This window comes from Monodon monoceros, unplaced genomic scaffold, assembly GCF_005190385.1.
Source record: "Monodon monoceros isolate NGI ecotype Baffin Bay Population unplaced genomic scaffold, NGI_Narwhal_1 Super_Scaffold_19, whole genome shotgun sequence".
Classification (NCBI taxonomy): Eukaryota; Metazoa; Chordata; class Mammalia; order Artiodactyla; family Monodontidae; genus Monodon; species Monodon monoceros.
Genome location: NW_021703775.1, coordinates 64,084,929 through 64,101,499, shown reverse-complemented (window position 1 = coordinate 64,101,499; position 16,571 = coordinate 64,084,929). Strand labels below are relative to the sequence as shown.

At 42.1% G+C, this 16,571-nt stretch overlaps 1 protein-coding gene across 1 annotated transcript in view; it reads right to left on the bottom strand.

Moving 5' to 3' along the window:
- The window catches only part of CAPN13 (calpain 13), a 274,099-nt gene extending 266,721 nt beyond the window's left edge, over positions 1 to 7,378 (bottom strand). The window contains 1 exon segment of the mRNA XM_029232828.1: positions 7,181 to 7,378. Within this exon segment, the coding sequence (XP_029088661.1) occupies positions 7,181 to 7,378 (198 nt within the window).
- Positions 7,379 to 16,571: the final 9,193 nt, after the last annotated feature.

Below are 16,571 nucleotides of genomic sequence, written 5' to 3'. Positions count from 1 at the left end.
ACAGAGTGAAGTAAGTCAGAAAGGCAAATACCATATGCTAACACATATATATGGAATTTAAGAAAAAAAATGTCATGAAGAACCTAGGGGTAAGACAGAAATAAAGACACATACCTACTGGAGAACGGACTTGAGGATATGGGGAGGGGGAAGGGTGAGCTGTGACAAAGCGAGAGAGAGTCATGGACACATATACACTACCAAACGTAAGGTAGATAGCTAGTGGGAAGCAGCTGCATAGCACAGGGATATCAGCTCGGTGCTTTGTGACCGCCTGGAGGGGTGGGAGGGAGGGAGATGCAAGAGGGAAGAGATATGGGAACATATGTATATGTATAACTGATTCACTTTGTTTTAAAGCAGAAACTAACACACCATTGTAAAGCAGTTATACCCCAATAAAGATGTTAAAAAAAAAAAAAACGAGAGAGAATAAAAACGTGGATTACCCAGTCAACTTTTAGATATTAGAAAGACCAAAAGAGCCTCACAAACATACACGGAAAGAAATGATAAACAGAACAACTGGTGAATTACAAAATAGAAACACAGCAAGATCAGTAACGCAAATATTGAATACATTGTATTTGGGGAGAAGGTTTACTTAGACCCAACCTTTGGTTAATATGCTAGAGAAACCCAAATAAAATTAGAAATAGAAAGGAGGTTTTAGCAGTATAAAAACATGACATAAAGCTCTATAGTAATCAGTTTAAGCATACTGATGATTTTCTGACAAGAATTAACATGGCCAAAATGATCCAAGTTGGTAAATAACCTGAAAATCTATAACCTTGAAACAGTATTTTTAAATGATCAAAGAGTATCTCCCTATTATCTCTGTCAAGGCTTCTAAGCTCAAAATTTTCTTGCTGAATTCTCTCAAACTTTTAGGAAATAATTCCTGTGTCGCTTACAGTTTGTGTTTAAAAAAAGAAAGAATCCTGCAACCGGTTATTTTAAGAAGTCAGCACAGCCTGGATGCCCAGCCTGAGAGAGAGAAACACATACACACACACACACACACACACACCACATCACAGACTGATTTCATTTACGGAAATATACTGAAATAAATACCCGGCAAATGAATCAACAATAAATTATACCACTAACCCACTACCAGTAAGTAGGGTTTGCCATAGAAATGCAGGATGCCAGGATGGTTTCCTATCAGGATATCTAATGGTATAAAATACCATTTACGTGGGTCAAAGGAGAAACAATTGCTATCTTTCCAATAAATGCCTTGAAGGCATTTGATAAATGCACGACTTTCTCTGATTTACCAAAATAACAAAATCGAAAATGAAAAAACACAAAATTTTAGTTAATTAGGAATAGAAGGATACGTTATGAAAATTAAAGGATAATTATTTCAAATCAAAAATCAATTGTCAACATCAAATTTATGGGCAAACACTAGAATTGTGTGCATAAAAGTTAGGTACCAAACTAGCATTTTTTATCTCCTGTCCTGAGCTGCCTGTTCCTTCCTCACTCTGGGCTTTAGAGGGGTCCTGGGTGATCCAAAAAGAGCAAAGGTAGGAGGAGACAGAAATTATACCCAGAAGCATTTCAGTCTGCCGGGCCAACTTTGTGAGGCCAGGCCCACAGAGAAAATAGATCAAGATGGCTGGTAGATAAAAATCCCCTGGCTCTGGGCAGGTCCCCTGTCACTAGGTGGGCTGGGCACACCAGGGCAGTTAGAGAATGTGGTAAGACTGGCGATGGGCAGTCTCTACCCCGAGTGTGACTCAGAATCACGCAGGAGCTTCGCAGACATGGAGACTGCTGGAGGCCGCCCCCCATGACCTGGATTTAGTAGGTCAGATGGAGGTAGAGTTCAGGATCCACACAGCTCCTCAGGTGATTCTGAGGCCCAGCCAGGGCAAGGAGCAGGTTCAGAGAGGTTGAGTGATTTGTCCTAGGTCGCACAGGAATCAGGCTGTGCATCAGGCACTCCGCTCCCATAATGCCTTCCCCACGGACCACACCGGCAGGCAGGGTCTTCAGTGTTTTCTGACTCTGCGAGATGGACTGGCCCTTTGAGGTCTCTGCAACATCATTTGTACAGAAGGAAGCTGTGATAGTTCATTTTATGTGCCAATTTGACTGGCTCGTGGGGTACCCAGATTCTTGGCTACACATTATTTCTAAGGAGTGTTAGCATTTGAATCAGTGGGCTCAGTAAACAAGATTGCCCTCCCCAATATGGATGGACATCATCCAATGTATTGAGGGCTTGAATAGAACAAAACGTAGAGGAAGGGAGAATTCACCCCTTCTCAGCCTGACTGCTGAGCTGGGACATTGGTCTTCTCCTGTCCTGGGACTGGGAATTACACCATCAGCCGCCCTGGTCCTCAGGGCTTCCCACTTGGACTAAACTACACCATCAGCTTTCCTGGGTCTCCAGCTTGCAGATAGCAGATCTTGGGACGCCTCAGCCTCCATAATTATGTGTGCCAATTCCTCATAATAAATAAATCAATAGGATATATCTATATAGCTCCTGTTGGTTATGTCCTGTAGGAGATCTCGACCTCTCCCCTCTCCTCCTCCCTCTTCCCCTCTGCATCCACACCCATAACCCATACCTGAAGTGGTACCAAACAAGGCACTCCCCTGCAGTTGTCTCTGGAGGTGTCCCTTCTAACACAGCATCACTTCCTATGTTTTGGACAGCGATTCCTGTGTTCTTGTCAAAGGCTCCTCATGCCCTCCCCGAGATGGTGTGCTGCTCTTGGATGAGGAAACACCCGGTTTAGCGTGTTGGTCTTCAGACACAGGCCCTTTCAGCTGGTGGCCACAATTCAGGCTGCGCCAGGTGGCAGCGTCACTCCCTTTTCTATTTTTGCTAGAGAACTTTGCTTTATTGGAATCAAAGTTCTTTGGCTCAGTGGCAATTGGCTGTTGGCATGCTCTCTTTCTGTCGCCTTCTGCTACCTGTTGCCTTCACAGCCTACATTCAGAGCTCCACTTTGTTAACCCCTTCCTTTCCGGAATAGCTCATGCTGAAACCAAGGTGAATCATTTATAGTAAATGATCCTTTCGGAAACTCTGCTCTGGCTACTTGGAAGATGAACGTCGGTGTCTGGGTAGGCAACACTTCATTCTGGGATGGCCACAGGCCAAAATCCACAGTGGGGCTGGGTGCTGAGTCCTGAACATGTTTTGGGCCCCCAGCCCATTCTTCAGTTGAGAAATGAACATGTTTTTCACTAAAGAATGGGGACAAAGATGAAATTTCAATTCCTCAGTCTGAAACAGTGGCAACTCTGCTGTGAAGATCTACGTCTACAATTCTGTGTCTTCCAATATGCTAGCCACAAGCCATATTGGCAACTTACATTTAAATAAAATAAAATTAAATTAAATTAAATTAAATCAAATCTGCAATACCTCAGTCACACTAGCCCATTTCAATTGCTCAATACCAACATGTGACTGGTGGCTACTGTATCGGCAGAAAGGACATTTCCATCATTGCAGAAAGTTCTATTGGACAGTGCTGATCTGCTGAATGAGGATAATAATAATATCTATCTCATAGGCCTGTTATGGTAATTAAATGAAATGTTGTATGTAAAGTGCTTAGATTAATGCCTAGCACAGGTACATGCTTGATAAATGGAATTTGTTATTATTCATGAAATAAAATTTTTAGAAGCAAGTGACTCTAAGTGCCAAATTCAGTTTGGGGAAATGTCACGTAGAGTCTCCAGGTATAAGCGTAGTTCTCAGCATTGTCTCTCGCTGAGGCTGGTGTTGCAGGAAACATTGAGGAGGATGAGGAGTTGGATCCTTTCAGTGCCATTTGCTCCAGGCACAGTCACGGGCATTTACAGAACCTGACTGCCTGCTGGTGGGGGGAGGGGAGGGTGTGGGGAGTGGGTTACCAATTCCTCAAACCCAGAAAAGCTGAAGGAAGCAACAGAAGGAGTTTCTACAGCAGCAAAATGGATTAGGGTTAATTGTTAGAGAGAGGGGAGACAAGAAGAAGGAAGAGGTAGGCAAAAGGAGAGAGAGAGAGAGAACATGAACTATGGGATGCGAAGCAACTTTTCTTCTTCATGAGGTGTAGAAAGCTGAGCCTAGTTTCATGCCCCTGACTCTTGCACTGTTGCTGAACCTACCTAGCCTAGATGAGTACGCGAGGTAGAATGATACCCATGGTGGTTTAACAGTTGCCTAGAGTATGAAGCTTTCCCATTATCTAGAAAAGCCTAGAATGCAGATATGGCCTAAGGAGCCTTGGTGCCACCTCAGCCATTATATAACTGAAGTTTAGGGGATGCCAGTCAGGCCTCTGGTTAGGCACTGAGCAAGCTTTAGATTGGGAGGCAACCTTCTAATAGTGATAGGCAAGAAAATGTGAGAAGAAAAGCACTACGCACGCTCCCTGCCAGGCTACCCTGGCCTCCCCAAATGGTTTCCTCTGACCCACATTTCTCCTTAAAAGTGTTTGCTGAAATTGGCTGAAGACTGAAGCTGAGATGACTGGACAGTGGAAGCCCAAGAAATCCCAGAGCATGGTCCCTGTGGCTGCTACTCTATGCCGTCCCTCCCAAATTAGTCATAGTAACAATAGCTAGTGTTTAGTAAGTGCTTACAATGTGCTAGACAATGTTCTAAGTACTGTCTTCATTTATTCCTTAAAATAATCTTGTTAGGTACTGGTACCATTTTTATCCTCATTCTTTTCACCTATAAAAATGGAAAGAAGGGCAGAAGATAGACAGGGATTGATTCCGTTACCCAGACAAAGTAGGAGATTCTATTGGTGCACAAGGTATTATTAGCAGCAAACAGGAGCCTAAAATACATCACGAGCTTATGATGAAGCCTTACGGGAGGCGATACAGTTGTGGTGTTAGGGATATGTCTCAGAGCCAGACTCCAGGGCTCAAATCCCAGCTCTAACACTTTAGGCAGGTCACTTAATTCTCTGTTTCTGTTTCTCAACTGTAAAATGGGGCTAATAATAGTACCTCCTCATAGAGTTATTATGAGGATTCAGTGAGTCAAAGCACCTAAAGCCAGGCCTGCCATGTGGTCAGCACTATCTAAGTGTTGGCCATTACAGGTAGGATTGCTCCATGCTGGCTGGAGCTCCTCCTTCAAGGCTCTTTTCAGTCGCAGTTGTGAGCTGTGGCAGTTGAGGACATCACCATGTTTAAGGGGTGAGTACATCAGCTTTCTCCTCCACCATCTTACTTGGAAAACAGGTCAACTCAAGAATTCTCTATTATACATGTAGAGCTTGAAACCCATTTCAGGTGCCTGTGGACAGAATCATTCATTCACTCACTTATTCATTCACCCAAGTCCTAACAGAATCCTGTGGGGCACACAATCCTATGTGAGGAATAGTACGATATGTGGAGTCAGAAATTTTAGTTTAAATCCTGGCTCTTTCCCTCACTAACTGTGTCACATTGTGCAAGTCACATCACCTGTCTGAACCTATTCTCTCATAAAACTGGGAAAGAACATGAGACAAAGTAAGAGAAGACACATGGAAAGCTCTGGAAAATACTATACAAGCGTAAGTGCTGACAGTTGTGATAAGGGATACAAAGAGATATGACATATCCACATATACATTATAAAAGAAATGTTGGAATGAAAAATGACCCCCTGGTAGAGCCTTTGGATGGGTAAAAGAACAACGGGAGTAAAAAGTATCTGGCCCCTGGCTGCCTCTGTTTTGGGTTCCTGGAATGATTCTGTGTGAGTCATTTCATTTCTGTTTGCCTCAGTTTCTCCTGGACCTCAAAAGACATCACAGTTTGAGATGTTGCTGGAATTAGATAATAAAAAACTCTCAACCCTTTCTAAATAAAAATGTTATAAATTCTTCAACACTATAAATATGGTCTCACATCTATTGCTCAGTACCTTGTGAAAAAAAAAAAAAAACATTCTAAAAGAACCTCATCTGAAAATAACAAAGGGAGAAAAATATAATCCTTCCAAGGTCTAAATAGAGTTCTCTGCTCAGCTCTCCTTAGGAGTGAAGTCCACAAGTAGGGAGTCATTGTTGGGGACTTATTGCCTCTGTGTGGTAAGACGGATTCTAGAAGCTTGAAGCAGCCCCATCTTAACTAAGTAGCATCCTAAGCCCCACCTGATCCCCCCCCCCCCCCCCCCCCAAAGCTACAAATTGGTCCTGAGTTAGGACAAGAGTTGTTACCTCTAGCGTTTCCGTCTTGTTCTCTGTCATCAGAAAGTACCTCTTCTGTATAACCTAACCTGGCTTTATTGAGCATGTTACACAGAGTGCTTGGCATTTCATTCGCAGTCAGTAATGCTTGCTGAAATCATAATTATTAGCTTACTAGACATTAGATCCTTTCCTCTCCTTCTAGGTTCTGCTGGCTGCTTTTGGAAGCATGAACAGGAGGTTTGAGCATCAGGGCCCTCAAAGTGGCCCTTAGCCATGATATTATGAGAATGTCTAGTGGGCTGAGAAATTTCCCTTGGAGCTTCATGCCCTGAAACTGAGGTAGTTCTAGAAAAAACCAACAGGGCTCACCTGGCTTCAAGGTGGAGTTAGTGGTCGTCTACTGGGGTGGGGGAGTCGGGGGGTTTGAACATTGCCATGAAATACCTCCCTAATTTTACAGCTGACGTTTACAACTCTTTTATAGGTGATCAGCCTTTACAAGACTGAAAATACAAATATACATGACAGAGGCAAGGCAATTGTTGAAATTCATCCTATTATATAAGTGACTGACATGTTATCTTCCCTTTGAGTAAATTCTAATAAGGAAAGAGAAAAGATAAAGACAGTGATACCTGACAGACTAAAGAATGATGAAGACAGACAGAGGGGCTCATTTACGGAGATTGAAGAGACCCCACAGCTACTACTACAATCCTCCTACCCATGCATTCCCATTTTTTATGCGGGAATCCTGAGGCATGTAATCTAGTGACATGCTGTCTTAGAACTGGGGTCCTGCTTCCTGGTACAGGGTCATTCCATCCCACTGTGGATACAACTCTGTAGCTGAGGGACCAGATGAACTTCAGTCTCCTTCCAGTTTGAGTTGGGCCAGCCCTGTAAACCAGGTCTCAGGCCCCTCATTTCAGGGGGAGGCACCATGGGAGGCACCATGTCAGAGGGTCCAGGAGCTGGGCGTGTCCCTAGAGAGGAGGTTCACTTACCTTTGGCCGCATCCAGCTTAGGCTGGAGAGGTTTTTTCCCTTGAGCAGCTGTAGACCTATGGAATAAGTCTCAGCAGGGAATGTCTCATCCTCACACAGCAGGCCTCTGTTTAGGCAATAATCCCGCAAGGAGTAAAAGTCCTGTTGCCTGAACTTGATGATGGGGGTCTTGGCTAGAAGCTCCTGGTTGTGTGCCATGACTCTTCTTGGAAGAGGTATAAGGTCTTTCCCTTTCAGTGAGAAAAAAGATATTTTTAGGGGTAAGCCATCAAGTCCTTTGCATCATTAGATGTGAACCCTTGAAAGGCACTCAGATGTCCCCCACTTTTACAAGTGAGGAGACTGAGACCCAGATCAGTGCTATCCCTGGTAACACAGCCAGTTGGTAGGTGAGCCCAGACTACAATCCAAGCATCCTTCCCTCTAGTTCAGTTTTCAGTCTGCTGTACTGAACAGCTTCTCAGGATGCTCTTACGTGCGTGAGAGACTATTCATACATGAATGAACATTTACTGAGTGCTGACTTTATACCAAGCATTTTTCTGAATGCCGGCAATTCAAAGATAAATATGACACGATCTTTATCCCCTGGGGGCTCATTATCAAGTGGGAAAAATAGATGAGACATTTCAACAACAAGCTCTCATTCAACAGAAACTGTCTAATTAAAAATGTGTACAGAGTCCTGTGGATGGATATAAAGAGGAGAAGCTAGGAACTGCCAAGGAGAGTCTGGGGTGGTTCTCCCACAAGCACTGACATTGGAATTGGCCTTGAGGGAAGAAGAATTTGCCAGGTGGAGAACTGGCAGGTAGGTTAAGAAAAAAAAAAAAAAAGTCCCTTCAGGTGCCCTGAGTAGCAACTACATGGAAGACCAGGAACTGGATTGGAGAAGTCATGGGTGTTAGGGGGGGGGGGGAGGGGCTGGAGAGGCAGTGGAGTGAGGGTTGGGAGTACAGAGTTTTGGCAGACAAGGCCAGGAAGGTAGGTTGGAAAACTGGACTGCTTTCGTTTTATGCCCTGCAAGCACTGCAGGGCCACTGAAGAGGTGGCTTATGATCAGATCTGTGTATGGAATCGTGGAGCAAGTTGGAGGCCATACAGCAGGATGGGAAGGGTCTGAGACAGGGCAGAGGCTTGGAGGCTGCTGCATGTTTGTCCACGGGAGAGACAGTGTTAGAGCAGTGGTAGTGAAGATGGTGGAGAGACAGATTCCAGACATAGGATCCGATGATGAACATAGGGGCGGGAGGTTGAGGATGTGGGGGAGGAAGAAGAGGCAGTGCAGTGAACAATCAAATGAGCTTTGAAGTTTGCTCTCTGCTCTCACCACCTACCTACCGGTTCTGCAATAGTGCGTGAGTATTCAAGCCTGCGAACCTATCTCTCCACCTGTATGGATTCATGATACCAACCTCAGAGGGTTTATTGCTGTATTAAATGACATTGGACCTAACAGACTGAACAGAGTGACTGGCAAACAGCAGCCACTCAGTAAATGTTGGCATCCTAATTTCTCTAAAGAGCAGTCAAGGTAGCCTGGGTTTTCTGGTCCAGGAAGCCACAGGGGTGTAACTGATGTCATTTACCAAAATATGCATCACATCCTCCACCTGCAAGGCAAGCTGGCTTGGATCTGAATCCTAATCCACGCTTACTAGCTGTGGGACTTGAAAAACCTCTTTAGCCCATAAAGTCGTGCTTTTCAATCTTCTTTGACCAGGGTCTATAAAGGTGACACAAAAGACCGGAAGGTCCATATGTCCTATCCATAACCACTTCACAGCGAGAAAGGAATCAGGTAATGATAAAGAACTGGAGAGGAACATGAAAGAACAACTCATGAAGAAAGAATATGAGCTTACAATCAGGATCTTGGATCACAGAAAAAATATGCAAACTTAAAAAATAACTTATAATTTTCTTACGGTTAACATATAATAGTAGTGTGTTGCAAATTATTTAGATAACACAAATTCATCGGCAAAATAGCACCAATAAGTACCATTGTACACACGTATTTGGAGGGAGTGATGCATACAATTATCTAGCAAAAGAGATAAGAATAATTTATATTTGAACTATTAGGTTGGACCATATGAAACTGCCATTTTTATAGGTCAGAAATGGTTGAATATAGTCAGTATCATATGGTTTAACCTAAGGTAAAAATGATTGAATATGAGCAATTTCCTTTGGTTTAGCCCAGTATGATATATACATTTCTTCAGTCTGGCTCTTGGAAAATAACAGGTGAAAATACGTCAGTGTACCTCACCACTCCCTATAGGGTTAAGAGGAGAACCTACAACAAACTACATAAATAGTGATAAAGCTGAAATAACAGTAAGGTATCGCTCAAGAACAAGAAAATGTTAATAGAAGTTGGCTGCCAGTTGAAGACAACGGCAATGACACCTGATAAGGGAGAGTTGTGAAAACTATGGATCCACCATCTGTACACATACTTAGGGATAGTGGAGCCAATACAGCACTGCCAAGCCACCCACCTACAATTATGAGACTGTTATCAAGCAGCTCTTAACTGCAGGTAAAAATGAGTCTGAACAGTTTGGCTTGACTTCTCTATCAGAATCTTGCAAAAGGGCCTTATGTTTGGGGATCAGTTCCCAGGCTCATCTGCAGGGCCCTCACTGCCCACCACTGGGCAGTGCACCAGCTGACTTTAGGAATCCCCCTTCTAAGACTCACTTCCCTCCTTTGTGAAATGGAGATACCATTAATATGCATGTTATAGAGTTGCTGGGAGACTCAGACAAAACCATGCTTGTCGAATACTTAGCACTGTGACTGGTAAGCAGAAAGCAGTCAGTCGACAGTGGTTATTAGTATAATTAACATTCTTATCATTTTGGCCATAAAAGGATGGTGCAGAAGCCCCACACCCTCTAAGAGGAGGACCTGCTCTTATGAATGACAGACCAGGCTCAGAGGGGCCTGCAGGGGTGAGGGCCAGGGGTGGGACATCAGACCTGTGCCCTCAGCTCAGCTACTGCTCTGAGAGCCCAGAAAGGAAGGAGAAGGCTCTGGGGGACTGGCGGCAGGTCTGGGTGTCCGCTGCTGGAGGAGGTGGTCTGCTGCTTTGCGAAGAAGGAGAATCTTGATGTGGAAAAGAGAAGACAGGCTGGAAAGGCAGTCTCCACCTTAACAGACCTCACACCTACTGGACTCACTTTCTTGCTCTTCAAATTGCTAATGGCTTTCCCAGGGAACAGCCTGTAGACACTTTCTCAGGCAGGAAGGGTTTACAGAATTTGACATCTTGCTGGTGTGTGTAGCAGAAAAGGCCAAACAATTTTCCCACCTGTCACTTTGGGGAGGGCTCTTTGGCTTATTTCTTTTCCTCTATGACCTACTTGCCTCACTTTGCAAAAAAAAAAAAAAAAAAAACAAAGGCAGGAGAAGACTCTGCTCTCTTGATAAAGAAAGAAAGATAGAAGGTCTACCTGATATTCAGGATAAAACCCAGTCTTGCTGCTGGGGTATCTCTTGGGTCTAGTGAGAAAAATGGCACAGGAGCTAGAAAAACGGCAAAAAGAGTTGTTGATATCAAGTTATTTTTTTAAATTGAAGTATAGTTGATTTACAATATTGTGTTAGATTCAGGTGCACAGCAAACTGATTCAGTTATATATATTTATATATATATTAGAGTCTTTTCCATTATAGGTTATTATAAGACATTGAATACAGTTCCCTGTGCTCTACAGTAAATCCTTGCTGCTTATCTATTTTACATATTATAGTTTGTATCTGTTAATCTCATACTCCTAAATTTATCCCTCCCCCTTCCCTTTCCGCTTTGGTAACCAGCTTGTTTTCCATGTCTGTGAGTCTGTTTCTGTTTTGTATATAGATTCATTTGTATTAATTTGTAGATTCTATGTATAAGTGATATCTTATCACTTAACATTTGTCTTTCTCTTTCTGACTTACTTCACTTAGGATGATATTCTCTAGGTCCATCCATATCGCTGCAAATGGCAATATTTCACCCTTTTTTATGGCTGAGCAATATTCCATTGTATATGTATATATCTTCTTGAACCATCTGTTGATGGGCACTTGGGTTGCTTCCATTTCTTGGCTAATATAAACAGCAGTGCTATAACAGTGGGGTACATATATCTTTTTGAATTAGAATTTTCATCTTTTCCAGATATTTGCCCAGGAGTGACATTGCCAGATCATATGGTAGCTCTATTTTTAGTTTTTTAAAGAACTCCATATTGTTTTCCATAGTGACTGCACCAATTTACATTCCCACCAACAGTGTACAAAGGTTCCCTTTTCTCCACACCCTCTCTAGCATTTATTATTTGTAGACTTTTTGATGATAGCCATTATGACCAGTGTGAGGTGGTACCTCACTGTGGTTTTGATTTGCATTTCTCTGATAATTAGCAGTATTGAATACCTTTCATGTGCCTGTTGGCCATCTGTATGTCTGCTTTGGAGAAATGTCTACTTAAGTCTTCTGCCCATTTCTTGATTGGGTTTTTTTTTTGATATTGAGTTGTATGCACAGTTTGTATATTTTGGACACTAACTGTTAAAGTTCTTAAGGTGAGAACTGTGTGAGCTAATGAATCAAGCCTCAGAACTAGGATGAGAAGCAGGTAAGAGGTATATAGTTTGTGGTTCAAGCCTGTTCTTCTGCTCCCATCAGTGCCTATAAAATGAGTTTGATTCAGTCCTTCCCTCTGTCCTCTATTGATATGGGCAACTGTGTTAGTCTGCTCTGGAGGCAACAAAATGTCACTGACTGGGGGGCTTAAACAACAGACATTTTCTTCATCACATTTCTGGAGGCTAGAAGTCTAAGATCTGGAAGCCAGCATGGTCCGGTTCTGGTGAAGACTCCCTTCCTGGCTTACAGGCAGCAGCCTTCTCGCTGTGTCCTCACATGGCAGAGTGGCAGAGAGAGAGGGAGACCTCTCTCTCTCTCATTTTCTCTTCGTATAAGGCCACAGGCCTACTGGAGTAGGGCCCTAGCCTTATGACCTCGTTTAACCTTAGTGACCTGCTTAAACGCCCTTTCTCCAGATACAGTCACATGGAGGGTTAGGGCTTCAAACCCTAATTTGGGTTAAACACAATTCAGTCCACAGCAGTGACTAACCCCAGGCTGTACAAACAACTCTCGCGACCCCAGCTGCATATTTCAGGGAGTGTGCGGATCAAAGAGGACCTGGGGGCCTACCAATACTTAGATCTTAGTATCTTTGGTCTGCCGGCACCTCGAGCCAGGCCTGGCACACAGTAGGTATTCTATAAAATTCTTATGAGTGTTGGTGGAATGAATGTCACATGTCAACTATTCTCAAGCATGTTCCGTGGAGAAGCCTCCATGAATAACAAATTATGAGGTCAAACTGTTTTGGAAAATATTTCATATTGAATAGACTTTATGAAGATTCACAAAAGACTCCAAGAAGTCCTTCAATAAAGAAACTAATTTAAGTTTGCTTTCAGTGTTTCAGACATATATAAGCAGCAAGTCTTTTTATTGGCAAGTTCTTATTAATGTGTGGGGAAGATGTACAAAAGTTAAAAGACTTCAGAAGAAAAAAAAAGCCCCAAAGTTAAATGACTGCAGAAGATCCCAACTCAAGTCCTTATTCTGTCCCTTATTAGCCATATGAGCCTGAGGAAGTTTTCTAAGCACTTAGAACTTCAGTTTCCTCTCCTGTCAATTGTGTATAATGATACTTTGTTGAATAAAATGAAAAATATGTGGGAAGGGATTTAAATCATGAAGCATTATACAAAGATATTATTTATTTCTCTGACTCCAATAATCTAGTTCTAACCTTTCTTGTATTGCTCCCACTCAGAGATGGATAGTTGTAAGAATACACAGCTGGATGATCCAACTACTTCTGCCTGGACACAGGATTAAGGGCACTTAGCCCACAGACAAGACGCGCCCCCCCCCCCCCCACCACAACACACACACAATTGTGTTGGTGTTCTACATGGAAATTCACAGACTGGGTTATCTTTGGAAATGGAGAAGATAAACATGTATGGGTGTGTGTATAAATGCTCTTAGAAATAACTTTAATATATACCAAGACAATTTCCTGTGAATTTTCCTAATGCTTTTTTTTTTTTGAAGAGTAGTCATCACCCTCTCAAGACAAGTGAGCTTCAGACATATTTAAGAACAGGATTTTTTTCCCCCAGTGGGTCTCTCAGTTAATAGAAATCTTCCTAAGGATGGTTTGACAATGGGTAACCAAACTCTTTAAACTATACAAACCAACACATTCTTTAATTTTTAAATTAGGCCACTTTAGATACATATAAGAGAATATGTAAGCTATATAGGTTATAAAATATCATAATCTCATGAACACCCATGACCCTACCACCAAGGTTATGAACTCACCAATACTTATGAAGGTACCTACGATTTCCTCCCTGATGCCACTCCCTCACCTCCCCCAGAGGAGGCCAACATCAGAATGTTGTGTTTATCACTCTCTTGCTTTTATTGAAAAATAGCTTTATCACATATTTATGCATCTCTACATTGCCTTGTTTTAATTTTGCTTGTTTTTCAGCTTTTAAAAATTACACAGGGGGCTTCCCTGGTGGCGCAGTGGTTGAGAGTCCACCTGTCGATGCAGGGGACACGGGTTCATGCCCCGGTCTGGGAAGATCCCACATGCCGCGGAGTGGCTAGGCCCATGAGCCATGGCCGCTGAGCCTGCACGTCCGGAGCCTGTGCTCCGCAACGGGAGAGGCCACAACGGTGAGAGGCCCGCGTACCGCAAAAAAAAAAAAAAAATTACACAGCAGTTCCAATTCCTTTATGGCAATGTAAGAAGCCCCCTATACAGCCCACCTCTTGAGCTCCTTATAGCTATAACCTCTGGAAACAACTACCTGAGAATCTGAAAACAAAGGCTGGAAAATTGTATGGGGGAGTCAAAACTTGGAGAAGAAGCAAGCACGAGGGTGAATTTCCAGGTCTTTGATATTTGTCTCTCACATTTTTGCCATGAGGGTGGGCCCCAGTCATGAAGTGGCCTGGTGCAGATGACTGAAGGAAACCCTGCCATCTTTCTGGGAAAGGAGTTCCTACAGACCTCGGGGGAGAACACCAGGGGAAAGAAGCAGAGAAGAGAGGGCACCAGAGAATGAGATCCTCTAATTATGTAAGTAAACTTGCACAAGTCTTAGCCTAACCCATCTGTATTACAGCTGTGTGGTATGGATCCAAACCAGCACAGCAGAGGCTTAAAGAAACGAATTGAGATTTGAATCACTTCCCACAAAAGGTGAGCTAGAATGCATAGTCTGAACTTAATCAGGTTGATTCCTGCTTTAAAAAAAAAAAAAATCAACATTCCCCAGAGGATTATAACAGACACAAAGTCTACCCAACATAACATTCACTTTGTCCAGGATATAATCCCAAACTTCTCAAAATAAAAGAGTAAGAAAATGTGACCCATTCTCAAGAGAAAACACAACTGACAGGTGCCAACGCTGTAGTGACAGATGTAGAAATTATAAGAAAAAGATTTTAAAGCAGCTACTAAACTATGCTCCATGAGATAAAGGAAAACACACTTGAAATCAATGAGAGGATAGGAAATCTCAATAGAGAAACAGAAGTTATAAAAAAGAAACAAATGGAAACTTTGGAGTTGCAAAATATAAAATCTGAAATAAAAAAATTCACTGGATGGGCTTAAGAGCAGAATGGAGGTGACAGAGGAAAGAATAAGTGAAATGAGAGGAAAGAATAAGATCAATAAAAAGTATCCAAGTCAAGAACAGATTGAATAAAATATTGAAAATAAAGAATAGATGGGCTTCCCTGGTGGTGCAGTGGTTGAGAGTCCGCCTGCCGATGCAGGGGACACGGGTTTGTGCCCCGGTCCGGGAAGATCCCACATGCCGCAGAGCGGCTAGGCCCGTGAGCCATGGCTGCTGAGCCTGTGCATCCGGAGCCTGTGCTCCACGATGGGTGACACATGATGTGATATCAAAAGGTCTGACTTATGTGTAATTGAAGGTCCAGAAGGAGACGATCAAGATATTAGGGCAGAAAACATATTTGAAGAAATAATGGTCCCAAACTCCCCAAATTTGAAGATAAATTTATGAATTCAAGAAGCAAAGTCAAGAAAACCATAACTAAACACATCATAATCAAGCTGTTGAAAACTAAAGATAAAGAAAAAATATTGAAAGAAAGTAGAGAAAAATAACACATTAAATAGAGGGAACAGTGGTGACAATGATGACAAATTTGTCATCAGAAGACATGGAGGACAGAAAATAGTGGAATAACTTTAAAGCACTGAAAGAAAGAGATGTCAACCTGGAATTCTATATCCAGTGAAGATTTCAAGAATAAAAGTAAAATAAAGACATTTCAGATAAACAAAAACTAAGAGAAATCATGTAGAGACATGCCTCAGAAGAAATGATAAAGGAAGTTCTTTAATTTTTTTTAATGTAGTGGAAAATTATTTTATTTTTTTCAGTTTTACTGAGATATAATTAACAAACAGCACTGTATAAGTTCAAGTGGTACAGCATAATGACTTGACACACATATACTGCAAAATGATTACCACAAGAGGTTTGGTTAACACTCATCACCTCATATAGTTATAAAAAATGTTTTTCCTTGTAAGAACTTTTACTATTTGCTCTCTTAGCAACTATCAAGTATACCATACAGCAATGTTAACTATAGTCATGTTTTATATTACATCCCCAATACTTACTTATTTTATAACTGTAAGTGTATACCTTTTTACCACCTTTATCCAGTTCCCCCAATCCCATCCCCTGCCTCAGGTAACCAGAAATCTGATCTTTTTTCTATGAGTTTGGTTTTATTTATTTTTAGCTTCCACATATAAGTGAGATTATTTCTCTGTCTGACTTATTTCACTTAGCACAATGCCCTCAAGATTCATCCATATTGTCACAAATGGCAGGGTTTCCTTCTTTTTTATGGCTGCAAGATATTTCATTGTAGATATGTACCACATTTTCTTTATCCATTCATCTATCCATGAACACTTAGGTTGCTTTCATGTCTTAGCAATTGTAAATAATGCTGCTATGGGTGTAGCTATCTTTTCAATTTACTGTTTTTTGTTTTCTTTTTTTCATCTTTATTGGAGTTTAATTGCGTTACAATGTTGTGTTAGTTTCTGCTGTATTAACAAAGTGAATCAGCTATATGTATACATATATCCCCATATCCCCTCCCTCTTGAATCTCTCTCCCACCCTCCCTATCCCACCCCTCTAGGTGGTCACAAAGCACTGAGTTGATCTCCCTGTGTTATGCAGTTGCTTCCTACTAGCTATCTTCCCACTAGCTAGCTATACAT